Genomic DNA, 16,675 nt, shown 5'->3' on the forward strand with positions numbered 1-16,675 from the left:
CGATTCGTCTTCCTCATGCTAACTCCCTGTTCTTTGCTATCCGTAATGGAACTAGACAGGGATGCCCCCTCTCCCCCCTACTATATGCGCTTTGTATAGAGCCCTTAGCAGCGCTTATTCGAACATCAGAAGATGTGACAGGAATACGGGTGAGAGATAAACAATTTAAAATCTCGCTATTCGCGGATGACGTGCTTCTTACGCTCTCGAACCCTTTGGTAAGTCTACCAAACCTTCATAAAATACTAGATATATATAGTCACTTCTCTGGGTATAAGATTAATAGACATAAGACCGAGGCCCTCTCCATAAATATCCCCCCAAATGAGCTGGCAGCTCTTCAGGGTTCTTTTAAATATACATGGCAGGAAGAATCGCTGAAGTATCTGGGAGTACAGATTACTCGAACTTATAAGACTCTTTACACTGCTAACTTCCCACCAATGATCAAGGAAATTCAGGATCTCTTAACCAAATGGCAACCTCTACATATATCGTTGCTGGGTCGTATAGCAGCTGTCAAGATGTCTATTCTACCAAAGATACTGTATCTGTTCGAGACTCTACCAGTGGCAGTCCCAATGGGGGTGCTGGTTAAATTGCAGTCTATGTGTTTGAAATTCGTATGGGGGGGCAGGAGCCATAGGATTTCTAAAACAGTGTTAACAGCGGGGGCTGCTAGCGGAGGACTAGCCCTTCCCGACTTTAAACTTTATTATTTAGCGACCCACCTCCGTCACATTGCCTCCTGGTCCACAATGCTTGCCTATAATAGATGGACGGAGCTTGAAAAGCTATGGATGGCCCCACTACACCCAGCCACTTTAATATGGGGTCCCCCACCGGTAGGTTCTACTCTGACATTACTAGGTCCCATGCAATTTACCCGAGACATCTGGTATAGGTGCAGGATACGCTTTCAGTTGGCCTCCATGCAATCGCTCCTTACTCCGATACTATACACATCACATCTCCCAGATAGTCTCACTAGCAGTTACAGGCCCTGGGTGCAAGCCGGTACTTTCCAAATCCGGACCCTGCTGGATCCCCATACCAGGAGGGTGCTCCCACTGAGGGACCTCGTGGATAAACATCCGTGTCTGGTGGGGGCAGAATTCACTTATCACCAGATTACACATTTTATTTCCTCCCTCTTAGGTCCTGAAGTCCCTCCTAGACCTACACCATTTGAATTGATTTGTTCGGAGGGTCCTTCTGCTAGGGGCCTGATTTCCAGCCTATATTCTATACTTAACGAGCGGTCGAATATCTCCCATCCCTACATGACTAGGTGGGAAAAATGGTTAGGCAAATGCTTTACTCCTGAACAATGGCAGATTATTTGGGCAAGAGCTCGCCAATCATCTATTTGTACGCTATATAAAGAAAACCAACTTAAAATTTTGCTAAACTGGTATCGCACTCCTGAGCTTTTACATAAATTCTACCCATTAGTTCCTAATCTCTGTTGGAGGTGTGGAGGGTCGGATGCTACACTGTTTCATATTTTTTGGAGTTGCCCTGCCCTTCTACATTTTTGGCTGGAGGTTAGGTCCCTTGTTGGGGGGGTCCTCAATGTACAAGTCCCACTGGACCCTGAAATTTATGTGCTTAATTTGTATCCTAGATCTCTCAAGGGTCCGAGTGCCAGGTTGTTCCTTCATATAGTAACAGCGGCGAAATGTTTGATCTCTTTGCATTGGAGACGCTCTGCGCCTCCATCATTACTGGAGCTATATGCACGTCTGAGAGATCTCCGATCGATGGAATATATTACTGCTGTACTTCGCCACACTAGTGAAAAATTTGAAAAAACCTGGACTTTATGGGACGAATATAATGCTAGATTGATTTCCTGATTACTAATGTTTGATTATGCTAATAGAGATGTTATCATAACTTTGTTATTGTATTGGAAATACTTGTTATATGTGACGAAAGTTAATGTGGTTCTATTTAGTTTTCTTTTTCTTTGCTCCACTGCCATAGAACCCTATATTGATTGAGGTTCTTATGTTTGCATTACATGAAAAGCACCGATTGTATTTGTATTATAAAAATTATGAAAAAATTAAAATAAAGAGTTGAAGAAAAAAAAAGTAACAGGGACCAATCCCCCCTTACAATCATATTACAAAATAATGCAGGGGTCCCCTTTATTTCAGGGGTACCCCAAGTCAGCTCAGGAATCCCCCTTCATTTCTCTGCCTTTATCCTAAGATTATAAGTGGAGTCGATTTTTACTATCCTGTGCCCCTTTTTTTCAGGGGTGCATGTGTGCACTCCCCCCTATACTCCTCCCCTTATTAAACAAACTAATAAATGTCATAATACACGAGGGTCCATTATATTATTCCTTTCTTTTTCCTTCTTTATATATTCTGTATTCTGACCTCCTGTGGTGACCCCGGACCTGACCCTGACTTTGTACTTTTGCTGCCAGCCCTGACCTCCTGCTCCGGCCCTGACCTCCTGCTCCAGCCCTGACCTCCTGCTCCAGCCCTGACCTCCTGCTCCAGCCCTGACCTCCTGCTCCAGCCCTGACCTCCTGCTCCAGCCCTGACCTCCTGCTCCAGCCCTGACCTCCTGCTCCAGCCCTGATCTCCTGCTCCAGCCCTGACCTCCTGCTCCAGCCCTGACCTCCTGCTCCAGCCCTGACCTCCTGCTCCAGCCCTGACCTCCTGCTCCAGCCCTGACCTCCTGCTCCAGCCCTGACCTCCTGCTCCATCACTGACCTTGAATCATTGCCGCCTGCGTTGACCGTTTTTTAACGCATGTGTTTTTTAATGGACTGCTTAAAAATGGATCAAAAACGGGTTCAAAACACCACGTGTGGCATCACCCTAACTTGTTTTGTGGGAAAACCCCTTTACTCTATAAATTTACTACGTCCTGAAGGGGTTAAAGACAATTGTTACATAAAAGAATGTAAATGGATTTGGATTGAAAGAACATGAAGAAGTTTCTTGTCCCCCGCAGCCAATAGCGACGCTCGGTTAATATTATTATTTCACACATATTGGGGCTCATTTACTAAGGGTCCGAATCGCGCATTTTTGTCGGGTTTCCCGAATATTGCCGAATTGCCCCGGGTTTTTGGAGGACTCAATCGGATTGTAGAGCATCGGCAATGGCTTTCACGCAACAAAAATCGGAAAAAACGCAGAATTTTTTAAAAATTTGTGTCTCAAGAATAGCGCTCACATGCACCGAAACGAAGAAGGTGAACTCCGGTGGACTTCAGCGCAGCAGCGACACCTGGTGGATATTGGGCGCACGACCTTAGTGAGGCAAGTTCCAAATCAACGCCGGAGAACGCGCCGCGGGATCGCGAATGGACCGGGTAAGTAAATGAGCCCCATTGTTCCAATTTTTTGTGAAAGGGACATTTTCTGATGTTATTTCATCTTCGTCAGAGGTAAGAAAAAGCAGGACCAAAATTTGCATATTTTGGTGCATTTGGATTATTGGGCGTCGTAACTTGTTGGGAATGAGACGTCCTTTGTTATTTTGGACCCTGAGGCACTGATACATTTTTTCTATTGTAACATACGAGTTGTTAATATACGATTTCCTCATCACAGGTCACATTGTGCGCGTGGATAGTTTCCTGTGTATATGAATGGGCGGGATTATTCATTTTATTTGTATTTTGTATCTATTCACATATTTCGCAGTGAAGCTGCTATCAATATACATCTATTTTTAGATATTTCCCATTCATTCTCAGTCATTTCGGTACCAGAATTGTCATATTCAATGTTATGTTACAGAACTGCAGTCACTTCCCTTTTACAAGATGAAATCCAGACCCGATCCGGGAGAAATCACATTTATAAAATGATTCTGTTTGGGATGTGTTCAGCATTGAGGCCAAAAAGGGAAGTAAATTCCTCTGCCGGAGAGCAATGAGCTCCTCATCCCCTTCCCGTAGGATTTCTCAGAAATGTTCTGCATTTCCAGAACCAAAGCTACAGCTTTCACTTTCACTTTCCTGCAGTGGTGGATGAAATCTGCAGGAGACACGATGGTTTCTGGAGACCTGAGACGTTGGCAGATACATGAAGGACCCGGCATGGGGCGAGCGAGGACCCTGCTGCTGCTGCTCCTCTTCCTCTGTCACACATGTGAGTGTTATTCTCTCCATATATACAGTATATACCGTCTCTAACACGCTGCCGGCCACCGCCCTATTGTGTATATCCCAATACAGATCAGAACCTAATGTATGTGTATAGATGTAGCAGGACTCACTATAGGGCTGCATATAGGTGTCACTACTATAGGTGACGCTTCAGCTCTGCTACATCTACATATGATATAATCTCCATGTAAGATCCAAAGAATAAGTAGGCTGTGCCCGGCAATCCAATCTGCTAAAATTTGTATTTTTATTCCATATCCATTAAAAAGAGAACATGACATTGTGTAATCCACGGTCTATGGTCCCCAATTCATGTGGGAGTCATTAGATAATGTCATAGAGAATATACTGTAAATCCATCAATAGATGGGCTGATGCTGATATTCGGGGGATTTCCCCAGTGATAAAACTGTTCTTATATTTACAGTCACATCACTGGGGACCACCCAGAGCAAAGGCTCAGCGGAGGCCGGGGATGGATACAATACAGTGGCATCCGTCGCCCTTATGCTTCTATGGCCTCCGCTGAGTATACCCGTTGCTCAGCCGCAGGATATTATAGAGCAGTCTGCTGCTTTTGTGCATTCAGTTTTTCCTGCTGGACTGGACTGGTTTATAAAATAAGATTTTATGGCAACAGGTGACGGATAATATGTAAATAATAATAATGTAGATTGATAGCAGGGCAGAATATTTTGTATAAAGCCCATGTCTTCACTATCCCGGACCCCCCCAGATATACTGAACCAACACAAGTACAAGACATGAAATCCACCCGAGAGTGAGCACGGTGGGAAGAAGCACAGACTATAGACCCGGCTTGTATTAGGCAGCGCTGCAGTCAGGAGAATGGTGCAGGTGATAGAGGGGTTATGGCAGGCGAGGAGGAGATAAGTCACGATGTAGGGGTCTCAGGCCGTGTTCCCACTTTGCTTTTTTGATGCATTTTATAGAAATCCAAGGCTCCAGCCGTGATCACATATTAAAGGGATGTTCCCATTTCAGCAAATTAATGTTATTGTTTGTATTATAAAAAGTTATACAAATTTCCAATCTACTTTCTGTATCAATTCCTCACCATTTTCTAGATCTCTGCTTGCTGTCATTCTATAGGAAGCTTCATTGTTCACTTTGAGTGGACAGAAATCTGACCATGGTCACACAGGTGCACAGCTCGTTATATCACAGAGAGCAATCAGAGCTGTGTGATATATATCGAGCCGTGCACCTGTGTGATATAACCAGTCATGCACCTGTGTGATATAACGAGTCGTGCACCTGTGTGATATAACAAGCTGCGCAACTGTGTGATATAACGAGCTGTGCACCTGTGTGATATAAGGAGCCACGCACCTGTGTGATATAACGAGCTGTGCACCTGTGTGATATAAGGAGCCACGCACCTGTGTGATATAAGGAGTCGCGCACCTGTGTGATATAACGAGTCGTGCACCTGTGTGATATAACGAATCGTGCACCTGTGTGATATAACGAGTCGTGCACCTGTGTGATATAACGAGCTGTGCACCTGTGTGATATAAGGAGCCACGCACCTGTGTGATATAAGGAGCCGCGCACCTGTGTGATATAACGAGTCATGCACCTGTGTGATATAACGAGTCGTGCACCCGTGTGATATATAACAAGCCGTGCACCTGTGTGATATAACGAGCTGCGCACCTGTGTGATATAACAAGCCGCGCACCTGTGTGATATAACGAGGCGTGCACCTGTGTGATATATAACGAGTCGTGCACCTGTGTGATATAACGAGTCATGCACCTGTGTGATATAACGAGCCGTGCACCTGTGTGATATATAACGAGCCGTGCACCTGTTTGATATATAACGAGCTGTGCACCTGTGTGATATAATGAGCCGTGCAACTGTCTTATATAATGAGCCGTGCACCTGTGTGATATAATGAGCCATGCACCTGTGTGATATAATGAATCGTGCACCTGTGTGATATAATGAGTTGTGCACCTGTGTGATATAATGAGTTGTGCACCTGTGTGATATAACGAGCTGTGCACCTGTGTGATATAACGAGCCGTGCACCTGTGTGATATAACGAGTCATGCACTTGTGAGATATTTTGAGCCGTGCACCTGTGCGATATAACTAGCCCTGCACCTGTGTGATATAACTAGCTGCGCACCTGTTTGATATATAATGAGACGCGCACCGGTGTGATATAACGAGTCGTGCACCTGTGTGATATAACCAGTCATGCACCTGTGTGATATAACGAGTCGTGGACCTGTGTTATATAACAAGCTGCGCACCTGTGTGATATAACGAGCTGTGCACCTGTGTGATATAAGGAGCCACGCACCTGTGTGATATAAGGAGCCACGCACCTGTGTGATATAAGGAGCCACGCACCTGTGTGATATAACGAGCTGTGCACCTGTGTGATATAAGGAGCCACGCACCTGTGTGATATAAGGAGTCGCGCACCTGTGTGATATAACGAATCGTGCACCTGTGTGATATAACGAGTCGTGCACCTGTGTGATATATAACAAGCCGTGCACCTGTGTGATATAAGGAGCCACGCACCTGTGTGATATAAGGAGCCGCGCACCTGTGTGATATAACGAGTCATGCACCTGTGTGATATAACGAGTCGTGCACCCGTGTGATATATAACAAGCCGTGCACCTGTGTGATATAACGAGCTGCGCACCTGTGTGATATAACAAGCCGCGCACCTGTGTGATATATAACGAGTCGTGCACCTGTGTGATATAACGAGTCATGCACCTGTGTGATATAACGAGCCGTGCACCTGTGTGATATATAACGAGCCGTGCACCTGTGTGATATATAACGAGCTGTGCACCTGTGTGATATAATGAGCCGTGCAACTGTCTTATATAATGAGCCGTGCACCTGTGTGATATAACGAGCCATGCACCTGTGTGATATAATGAGTTGTGCACCTGTGTGATATAATGAGTTGTGCACCTGTGTGATATAACGAGCTGTGCACCTGTGTGATATAACGAGCCGTGCACCTGTGTGATATAACGAGTCGTGCACTTGTGAGATATTTTGAGCCGTGCACCTGTGCGATATAACTAGCCCTGCACCTGTGTGATATAACTAGCTGCGCACCTGTTTGATATATAATGAGACGCGCACCGGTGTGATATAACGAGTCGTGCACCTGTGTGATATAACGAGCCGTGCACCTGTGTGATATAATGAGCCCTGCACCTGTGTGATATAACGAGCTGTGCACCTGTGTGATATAACGAGCACTGCACCTGTGTGATATAATGAGCCGTGCACCTGTGTGATATAACGAGCCGTGCACCTGTGTGATATAACGAGCCGTGCACCTGTGTGATATAGCGAGCCGTGCACCTGTGTGATATAACGAGCCGTGCACCTGTGTGATATAACGAGCCATGCACCTGTGTGATATAGCGAGCCGTGCACCTGTGTGATATAGCGAGCTGTGCACCTGTGTGATATAACGAGCCATGCACCTGTGTGATATAGCGAGCCGTGCACCTGTGTGATATAACTGTCAGGGTCGTAATCGACAATTAACCGGTCCAGTCAGTCACCTCCAAATTAGATAGAGCAAGTGTGCACGATTTCAAGATAAAATCTGAGATAAGATTATTCAGGTTTTAATCTTAAGCAAGCTCTTCACTCTAGCTTTCATGACAGCAAGATTGCCTTTATTTCCGTGTTTGTAGCTTTTATACAAAAGAGAGAAAGGTGTGGTTATGTGTCATGCAGCATCATAATGGGGAAGGGTTAAGCAAATTTGTCTAGCATCCGATGTGCCCTGGTTGGTCAGTTCCAGTATCTGGACAGATAATGTCCTGGGCGTTGAGTTTCGATATGAGGGATGAAGCCTTCTTGGAATCAGGAATGTTGTTCTTTTCCTGGATATAGGGTGTTGGCTGTGTGGATGCCGGCGCCATCTTAAGTAACATATCTGAGCATATTGCTGAGGAGGAAAAACTTTAGTATTTGCCAGCTATATAAAAGTATAAAAATATAAAACTATAAGCTCATGTACAGATATTCCCCTTCACAATCCCCCCTAAATACTAAATTTTTCCTCTAACGTACCTTCGAGGTTGTCCATGAGTGGGGATAGGTCGGGGTGGGGCTGCTTCACAAACTTCGGGCAAGGCCTGCCCTTTCAGCAAGACCTCACCTCCCGCTTGCACTACGCTAACTTACACTCATGGAGCCCTCCCATCTTTCCCTAAATTAGCTCCATGGATGGGGGATTGGGCAATCGTGGTTTATTTTGGGGCATATTAACCCATAATGTGGTTAATCCTGAACCAATGTGGCACGAGCTAAAGAACATCATGTATACAGAAAGGATATGTTTCCTCATGGTGAGGCCGGGTCTCTTCTGCAGTGGGAGGCGTGCGTCCAGGTGGTTTTCACTTCAAGTTTAACCGCAGTGGGGGTGACAAGAATCACAGTGTATGGACCGTCAAACCTCGGGTCTAGACAGTTCTTCCGGATATGTTTCTTTACGTACACCTTGTCACCCGGTTGGAAGTCGTGGACCGTGTCACCTGTGGATTCAGGAATAGAAGCAGAGACTGCAGAATGTGTGTTAGACAGTTCTTTAGACAGACGGACAACAAACTTAACATCTTTATCCATCCCCTCAGCTAACTGCTGCTCCCTAACTTCTGACAACTTAGGGGGTGACCCAAACAGAATCTCATAGGGAGTGAGACCGTGTTTGGCTTGAGGGGTATGTCTGACATGGTACAGGGCAATGGGCAAGAGTTCTGGCCATTCCTTAGGGTTTTCTTGTGTCATCTTGAGCAGTTTGTTCTTCAAAGTCCCATTCATCCTTTCAACTTTCCTGGAGCTTTGAGGATGATATGGCGTGTGGAGTCCGATGTTAGCTCCTAGCATCTGCCATAGTTCAGTGTAGATTTGTCCGGTGAAGGCTGGTCCTTGGTCACTTTCTATCACCTGAGGTACTCCAAATCTACAGGCAGTAGATTTCAGTTTCTTGGCTGTGAGCTTGGCAATCATGTTGACAACTGGGTAGGCTTCTGGCCATCCTGAGAACATGTCCACAGCTACTAAGGCATAATCATATCTTCCTGACTTGGGAAGCTGAATGTGGTCAACTTGGATCCTTTGGAAAGGGTAGTCTGACTTGGCCAGGTGCTGGTAGGGCACTTTGGTTGTGGGAGCTGGGTTGCAGGTAGCACAAATGGAACAGGCCTTCATGTAGGCATTCACAGCTGTAGATAATCCTGGAGCAAAATACATCTTCTTGGCATAGCCTAGTGCTTGGTTCTTTCCTCTGTGCATTACCCCATGAGCCCAGGCAGCAATGGCGGGGTACAACTTTCTAGGGAGACAGGCAAGTCCTTGCATTGTCCAGAGTCCATTCTTATAAGCAGCACCCCATGTTTTCCATGCTTTATGTTCTTCTTCTGGGGCCATCTTTTGTTCCTCTTGTAACTGAGCAAGGGTAGGAGAAATAATCTTCTTTTCTTCTTCTTTCTTCTTCTGGGCTCTAGTGGCCACCATACAGGGGTAGGTCATCTCTTGTTTTTCCTTCGGAATCCTTTCCAGCCACTCGGATGACACATTCCCCATGGCAGCTTCTTTGGCCGCACAATCAGCTACATAGTTTCCTCTAGCTGCTTTGGAGTTTACTTTTCCGTGAGCTTTTACCTTGATCACTGCCACCTTGGTAGGCAGTTGTAGAGCTTCCATCAGGCTCTTGATGAGGTCTGCATGCTTCACTGGGGTACCTGCGGCTGTGATGAAGCCTCTGTTCTTCCAGATTATTCCAAAATCATGGGCAATGCCATGGGCATACCTTGAGTCAGTCCTGATGTTCACAGTCTTCCCTTTGGCCAAAGTACAGGCTTCCTTGAGGGCTATCAGTTCGGCTTCTTGAGCTGACATGGAGGCTGGTATGGCTTCCGCTTTCACCACCTGTGTTTCAGTGGTTACCGCATAACCTGTATGGTACCTTCCAGACTGGTCTGCAAACCTGGAGCCGTCTGTCCAAAGTTCAAGGTCAGGATGGGGTAATTCCTGGGTAGTTACCCCTGGAGGCGTTGAGGTGTCATCAAGAAGAACTTGTAAGCAGTCATGAGGATCTTCAACTTCTGGAGCAACTTCTGAGTCACCTTCTTCCCCCCTGGAATGTGGAAGGAGAGTGGCTGGATTGATGACTGAACAACGTTTGAAGGTGATATGGGAAGGCAGAAGTAAAGAACACTGAAGTCTGAGGTATCTCTGGTGGGTCAGATGTCTGGGTTGGGTCTGAGAAAGGACTGCCGCCAGATCATGAGAAGCTTGAATGATGAGGTCATGTCCCAGGACGATGTCAGCAGTCTTGTCTAGAAGTGCATGGGCAGCATTAACTGCTTTCAAACAAGTAGGAGATGTTCTGGCCACAGGGTCCAGACGGCAAGAGTAGTATCCAATAGGACGTTGTCTCCCGGCATGTTGTTGCGCCAGGACGCCAGTTGCATGTCCTTCACTTTCAGAAACAAACAGGTTGAAGGGCTGGGTATAGTCTGGAAGTCCCAAAGCAGGCGCTCTGGAAATGGCCATCTTCAGTTGGTGGTGACAGTCTTGTAGATATGGGAGGACCAGAGGTGAAGCACCTTGTGGTCCTCCTGACTTTAAACAGTCATACAAGGGTTGCATAAGCCTGGATGCATCCGGAATCCATTGTCTGCAGTAGGTGATGAGTCCCAAAAAAGACTGGAGTTGGTTAATGGTGGAAGGAAATGGTAACTTGGCAATGGCCGATTTCCTGTCTTCTGTGAGGTGTCTGGCCCCTTGAGAGACACAATGTCCAAGGAAAATGACCTTTGCATGACACCATTGAACTTTATCCTTGGAAACTTTGCAGTTGGCTGTAGAGAGGTACAGTAGGAGAGACAATGACTCTTGTTCCAGCAGTTGTTTGGAGTCAGCACAAAGGAAAAGATCATCCACATACTGTAGGAGAGTAACTTGAGAATGCTCAGCAATCCAGGGAGACAAGACAGTCTTCATAGCCTGAGTAAATTGGTTAGGGCTGTTCTGGGCACCCCGTGGGCACCTTGTCCAAGTGAGTTGGCTTCCACAGGAGGTAAAGGCAAACAGATAGCGGCACTTCAGGTGTAAGGGTACACTGAAGAAGGCATTAGCAAGATCGATGACCGTGAAAACCTTCGCAGAGGGTGGAATGCTGGCCAGCAAAGTGTTGGGGTTGGGTACCACCGGAGTTTCCAATACAGTAGCTGCATTGATTGCTCTGAGGTCCTGGACTAACCTGTACTTGGGTGGTGATCCCTTGGGGGTCTTCTTATGGACAGGAAATAATGGGGTGTTGCAGGAAGAGGTACAGTAGATCAAAACACCTTGCTTGACAAGGGCCTGAATTTGGATGGAGAGGCCTTGTTCTTGAGCCATCTTCAGAGGATACTGAGGTATCCTCGGGGGCTGTGCCCCTTCTTTTAGATATACCATCACTGGAGGGACTGGTAGAAGTCCTACATCATCAGGTCCAGTAGACCAGAGTGAGGAGGGGAGTTGGGCTGAGACCCGGTCCGGGACTCCATAGAAGAGATCAGGTTGATGAATTTGCTGAAGCATCAGAGGGAGAGCTCTAAGTACACATCTGTCCATAGTTCCCTCTTCTGTCTTGGGATTACGTAATTCAAGCTGAAGACCTTGGGGGGTAGAACTGATAGAAGCTCTGAGATGTTGGAGAAGGTCTGCCCACAAGAGGTTGACGGGGCAGGTATCTGACACCAGGAAGCGAGCCATGACATCAGGGAAAGGTCCAACGGGGACAGGAATAGTGAGGGGAGACTCAGCAGTGGTGCCGGTAATGCCAATACAATCCTGTGGTCTTGGTTCTTGATATCTTTGGTCCTGGTACCTGGGTTCATCATGTGATCCTTTATAGTCATCAGGTCTGGGTCTATTCTGGGACCCTCTATAGTCATCAGATCTAGGTCCACTTTGGCGCAGTCTGTAGTCATCTCGGGGGCGTTGACTGGGTCTGGACCTGCAGTCTCTTTTGGCATGGCCTTGTCTTCCACAAATCCAGCAGGTAGGGCGAGGTCTCTGGTTGTTGAATCCAAAGGGTCCTTGCTGTTGTGGTGTCTGCCACGGATGAGATGCATGGGGTACTGGTGGCTGAGGGTAGTAGTTGACAGGCATAGGTGGTCCTGTAGGGGCTTGCTGTACCATGACAGGAGCAGGCACCGGTTCTTCATCTGAATCACTGTCCATTGAAGTGGTGGTCATCAGCATCACTTCCTTTTATCTTCTTGTCTCTCTCCTTATGTTGAGCTTTCTGGAATCCTTTGATTATGGTTACAGCATCCTTGAATCCTGCGGATAGGATTTCTGGACTAGTGGCAAGAACTTTGTCTTTAAGTTCATCTTGGAGGCCCTCCACTAGGGTCTTTACAAGCATGTGGGCTTGGATCTTATTATGGAGGGTGAATCCGAGATCCTCAAATTGTTGAGACAGTCTGGAGGAGTACCTGTCCACAGGTTCATCCTTTTCCTGCTGGACGTCCTGGATAGAACCTGCCTGTTTGGTGAGGGATTCCTGTGCTCAAGTCTTCATCTGGGAACAGAAGTCCAACCCTGACTGGTAACTGTCCTGGTCCGGTACTGCTGAGGCGTCCAGATACTTCAGGATGACCTGCAGATAAGTGTCAGGAGTTTTAACAGTAACCATATTGTAAAGATCCCTCCAGGTGGCACCATAGATCTGGCGGTTCTGCTCCAACTTACGTAGAAACTGCATAGGGTGTTTATCCGGGTCTGGGAGTTTACTGATGATAGTGTCTAGTTGCGTGGGTGTGAAAGCCACGTACCTAGTAGGTTCACTGGTGAGGGTCTTGCTCTTCAGGGGAGCTTCTGCTGTGACAGTAGTCATGTTTAGGTCAGGGAGTGTAGGAACACTGGGTGTGACTGTGGTTTTCTTCATCTGGGACTGCAGGGTCTCCACTGTTCGGTAGTTTGCTGTCCACACTGTTCCTCTTTCCCCCTCTGGGGTGCCTGTGGGGTAAGCAGTGGAGGCTACGGTGGCTTGGTGTGTGAAAGTCTGGTAGAGAGCCGGGCCCCGGACTTGGGAGGGTCAGTTTCCCACTCATCTCCGCTGTCTGCTATAGCGGCACGTCTATCTTGCAAGCGACTGTAGAGTGGGGACCCTTGCAAAATTTCAGGGGTTATTTGGACTTGAGGGGCCGGCTGATCCTGATCACGCTTTTTGTGAGCACGGGTGTCATACTGGATTGGAAACAGGCCTAGCGCCTGTGAGGGGTGAGATGAACTTTCTTCCGAAACGCTTGGGCCTTGGTAGTAGGCCCCGGAAGAAGTGAGGATACAGTGGCTGCACTCGGGTCTCTGCAGGAGTACCAAGATGGCCACTGCCGGAAGAGGGGCATATTCTGGATTGCCAGCTTTCTTTCCTCTGCCAGGTATCTGCCTGTGGCTGAGAAGCAGAGGCCTAGGAAGACCACCTTCTCCTGGCAGTACTGGAGTTTGTCTTTGGAAACTTTGCAACCCTTCTGGAACAGAAAACACATAAGGTCAATAAATGCATCCTGGCAAACAAAAACAGTAGGTCCTCCGCATACTGAAAAGGAGAACATCCAGTAAGGGGCTAGTCTGCCAGTCTACTCCCTGTAGGGCCGTGGGGTACTGGCTGGGTGAGTTTTACCCCCCTTGTGGGAGTCTACCAGTTCAGTATTCCAGTATACCTGATGTAAAGGCAAATAGGTACTGGCAATCTTCATGTAGGGGCCCAGAGAGAACATTTGCCAAATCAATAACAGTGAATAATATGTCACTCTCAGGGACTGCTGCCAGTTTGGGCTAGGGACCACTGGGCTTCAGTACACTCATTGGCAGCTTGGAGATCATGGACCATGCTACATATATCCGGCTGTTCTTTCCGGGCCTTTTCCTTGACCGGGAATGGGTTAAAATCATCATCGGGCTAGCAGGGGAGAGTTTTACAATGAAAAGCACTAACTCTATTTGGAAGAGGGGGACTGTTCTTGCTGACATCCTTGCCCGTAATCACCCCCCTTGTCCTGCCCTGTTGGGGCCGTCTCCGCCACTCACTATAGTAATGTCTCCTCCCCACAGTCGAAACACGCCCACTTGGGTCGGTCGGTTGAGACTTCCGGAAACGTTGTCAATCTGACTTTGCCGTGGTCTGTGAAACTGGTCTCTGTTTCCCTCTGGCTTTCAGTCCCTGTATACATAAGTCTGGTAGAGATGTCTCCAGCCGTTAACACCTTTGGTAACAACCCATTACAAAACAGATGTACACTACACTCTCAGGTCATCAAATCTTCCATTACCGTGTGCGTCTTGCTTTATCTCATCCAGACATATAGGATTCTCCTAACTATCTATAAACTTCTGGCCAGACTCCAACATCTCAACAAAATCCAGGTACACTTAAGTTGGTTTTTAATCAAAAAGGAACAAAAGTCAGTCATAGGCTCTGTAATACAGTCGGGGGGCTTGTTCTTGCTTAGTCTGTTATGCTGTAAGCGTCAAGGTCAGAACAGAACACTGATAACACCGCTCAGGCAGAACCGTAGATTTTTGGAGAACTTCAGCGTCAAGGTCATTTACATGTCTTCAGAAAACAAAACGCAGCTACACAGCCCCCGAGATCTCCCTCTCGTTAACCTCTTAAACGCCAGAAAGCAGGTACCAGACACGTTGCAACACTTTTTTATAGTAATTTTTCTGCAATGTTGGGATCAAATACATTTTTAACTATCAGAGATGACCATACCCAAACAGACAGCGTTGCACATCCAAGAATAATCTGAACAGAGAACTGAAATAAGATGAAATCATCTCAGCCGGCGTTCTGAGCCCTGTTCAGGCCCTCCAATGGTGCTTCACTGCTACCCACAACCAGCGTTTATGGCTGCCAATAGTAGGGTCATAGGTAATTATCTTTCAGGGACTTGAAGGGAATATAACTTAAAATGGCCGCCACTGAAAAATAAACTGTCTTAAAATGGCCGCTACCATGCCCCACTTCCGGTGGATTTGGGGTTGTGTCTATGTGGGCGTGGAGCACCACACTGACGACAAGTCTCCACCCCATCCGGGTTCTGAATTCCACATACGTCACATGTCTACACTTCTGGACTTGAACCGGCGCCATTATAGGGCGGTGGCGCGCCAAGAGGAACAGCGGCCATTTTAGATACATCTTTTTCATTACAATTTTTAACACTTTGTGATTCACATTTTACATATCCGTAAATCATTTCTGCCCCTTCACTGCCACCTTCTCCTTTCACCTCCGACCAACCTTCTTCCTTCAACTTCTTCGCTACCCTAAAGTGGGCTTGTGCGGAGTCTAACAGCCCCTTGTCCTCTAAGAACCCTTTACTACCATGTAAGATGGTCTTCCACAGTGTGGGCTGTAATCTCCCTGACCTTGGCTGTTCTACAAACTTGTACAAATCTTTTGCATATTTCACATATTTCTTTCCTTCTCTCCGCTCCACTATCTGGGTTGCCGTCTGTGCTCCCGGTGGGAGGCTGTGTTCCTTTCTCATGAGACGTAACATTCGGTCTAACTAAATAGAGTACTATGTTGGCGTGGCCACTCGCTCAACACAGTGATCCCCGTTAAATCAAAATCCTTTCCACACGTGCGCCACGGTGTTACTCTGTCCTAACCAATATACAGGCTAACACGGTGGTCTGGTCCCCAACCAGAATAACGGTATCCACTACGGTACTCTATGCAGGTAACTCTCCTAGTGAGAAGTTCCTACTGGGTTATACTCCCCAGCTCGCCTAATTTCAGGCTTAGACACCCGTCATGGCGTATTTCTCTACTCTGACGGCCGATGTCACTAGACATTACTTAGTTACGTCTCTAAATATTCTTTTCCTGATCACAATACAACTTTAAATAACCAGACGGCAACACACAAATTTACTTCCACTGTCCAGGCAGAAATTATCAGAGTGACTGATGGAGCGGGGGTGGTGTTTGAAAACGAAACTAAATCGTCTTCCTTGTTGTGTCACGGTTCTGAGCGTAGCGCTGAGACAAAGAGGAGCCCACCACTCAGACAGTCACCCCGCAGACCCGTAGAGTCCGGAGACTACTACCTCACGCCCTCGGATACACAGATAAGTACTATATATATATTATATACATAGACTTACCGTGTTCCTGTGAGATTGATCAGATCTCCTCCGGGAGCGTCAGGGGTCATCCACCGGGTGTTAGTGCGGGTCCCCGGGGGCTCAGAGGCTCAGGCCACGCCCCACGTTGGGCGCCAAATTGTCAGGGTCGTAATCGACAATTAACCGGTCCAGTCAGTCACCTCCAAATTAGATAGAGCAAGTGTGCACGATTTCAAGATAAAATCTGAGATAAGATTATTCAGGTTTTAATCTTAAGCAAGCTCTTCACTCTAGCTTTCATGACAGCAAGATTGCCTTTATTTCCGTGTTTGTAGCTTTTATACAAAAGAGAGAAAGGTGTGGTTA

General features: G+C 46.9%; 1 protein-coding gene across 2 annotated transcripts in view; it reads left to right on the forward strand.

Moving 5' to 3' along the window:
* Nucleotides 1–3,766: 3,766 nt before the first annotated feature.
* The window catches only part of LOC140074612 (uncharacterized), a 34,051-nt gene continuing 21,142 nt past the window's right edge, over nucleotides 3,767–16,675 (forward strand). The window contains exon 1 of one of the 2 annotated variants that reach the window (XM_072119633.1): nucleotides 3,767–4,127. In XM_072119633.1, the coding sequence (XP_071975734.1) occupies nucleotides 3,947–4,127 (181 nt within the window). In that variant the 5' untranslated portion in view covers nucleotides 3,767–3,946. The remainder of the gene's footprint in view (nucleotides 4,128–16,675) is intronic. The other variant, XM_072119634.1, reaches the window with a different exon arrangement.

This window comes from Engystomops pustulosus, chromosome 8 (assembly GCF_040894005.1).
Source record: "Engystomops pustulosus chromosome 8, aEngPut4.maternal, whole genome shotgun sequence".
NCBI classification, from domain to species: domain Eukaryota; kingdom Metazoa; phylum Chordata; class Amphibia; order Anura; family Leptodactylidae; genus Engystomops; species Engystomops pustulosus.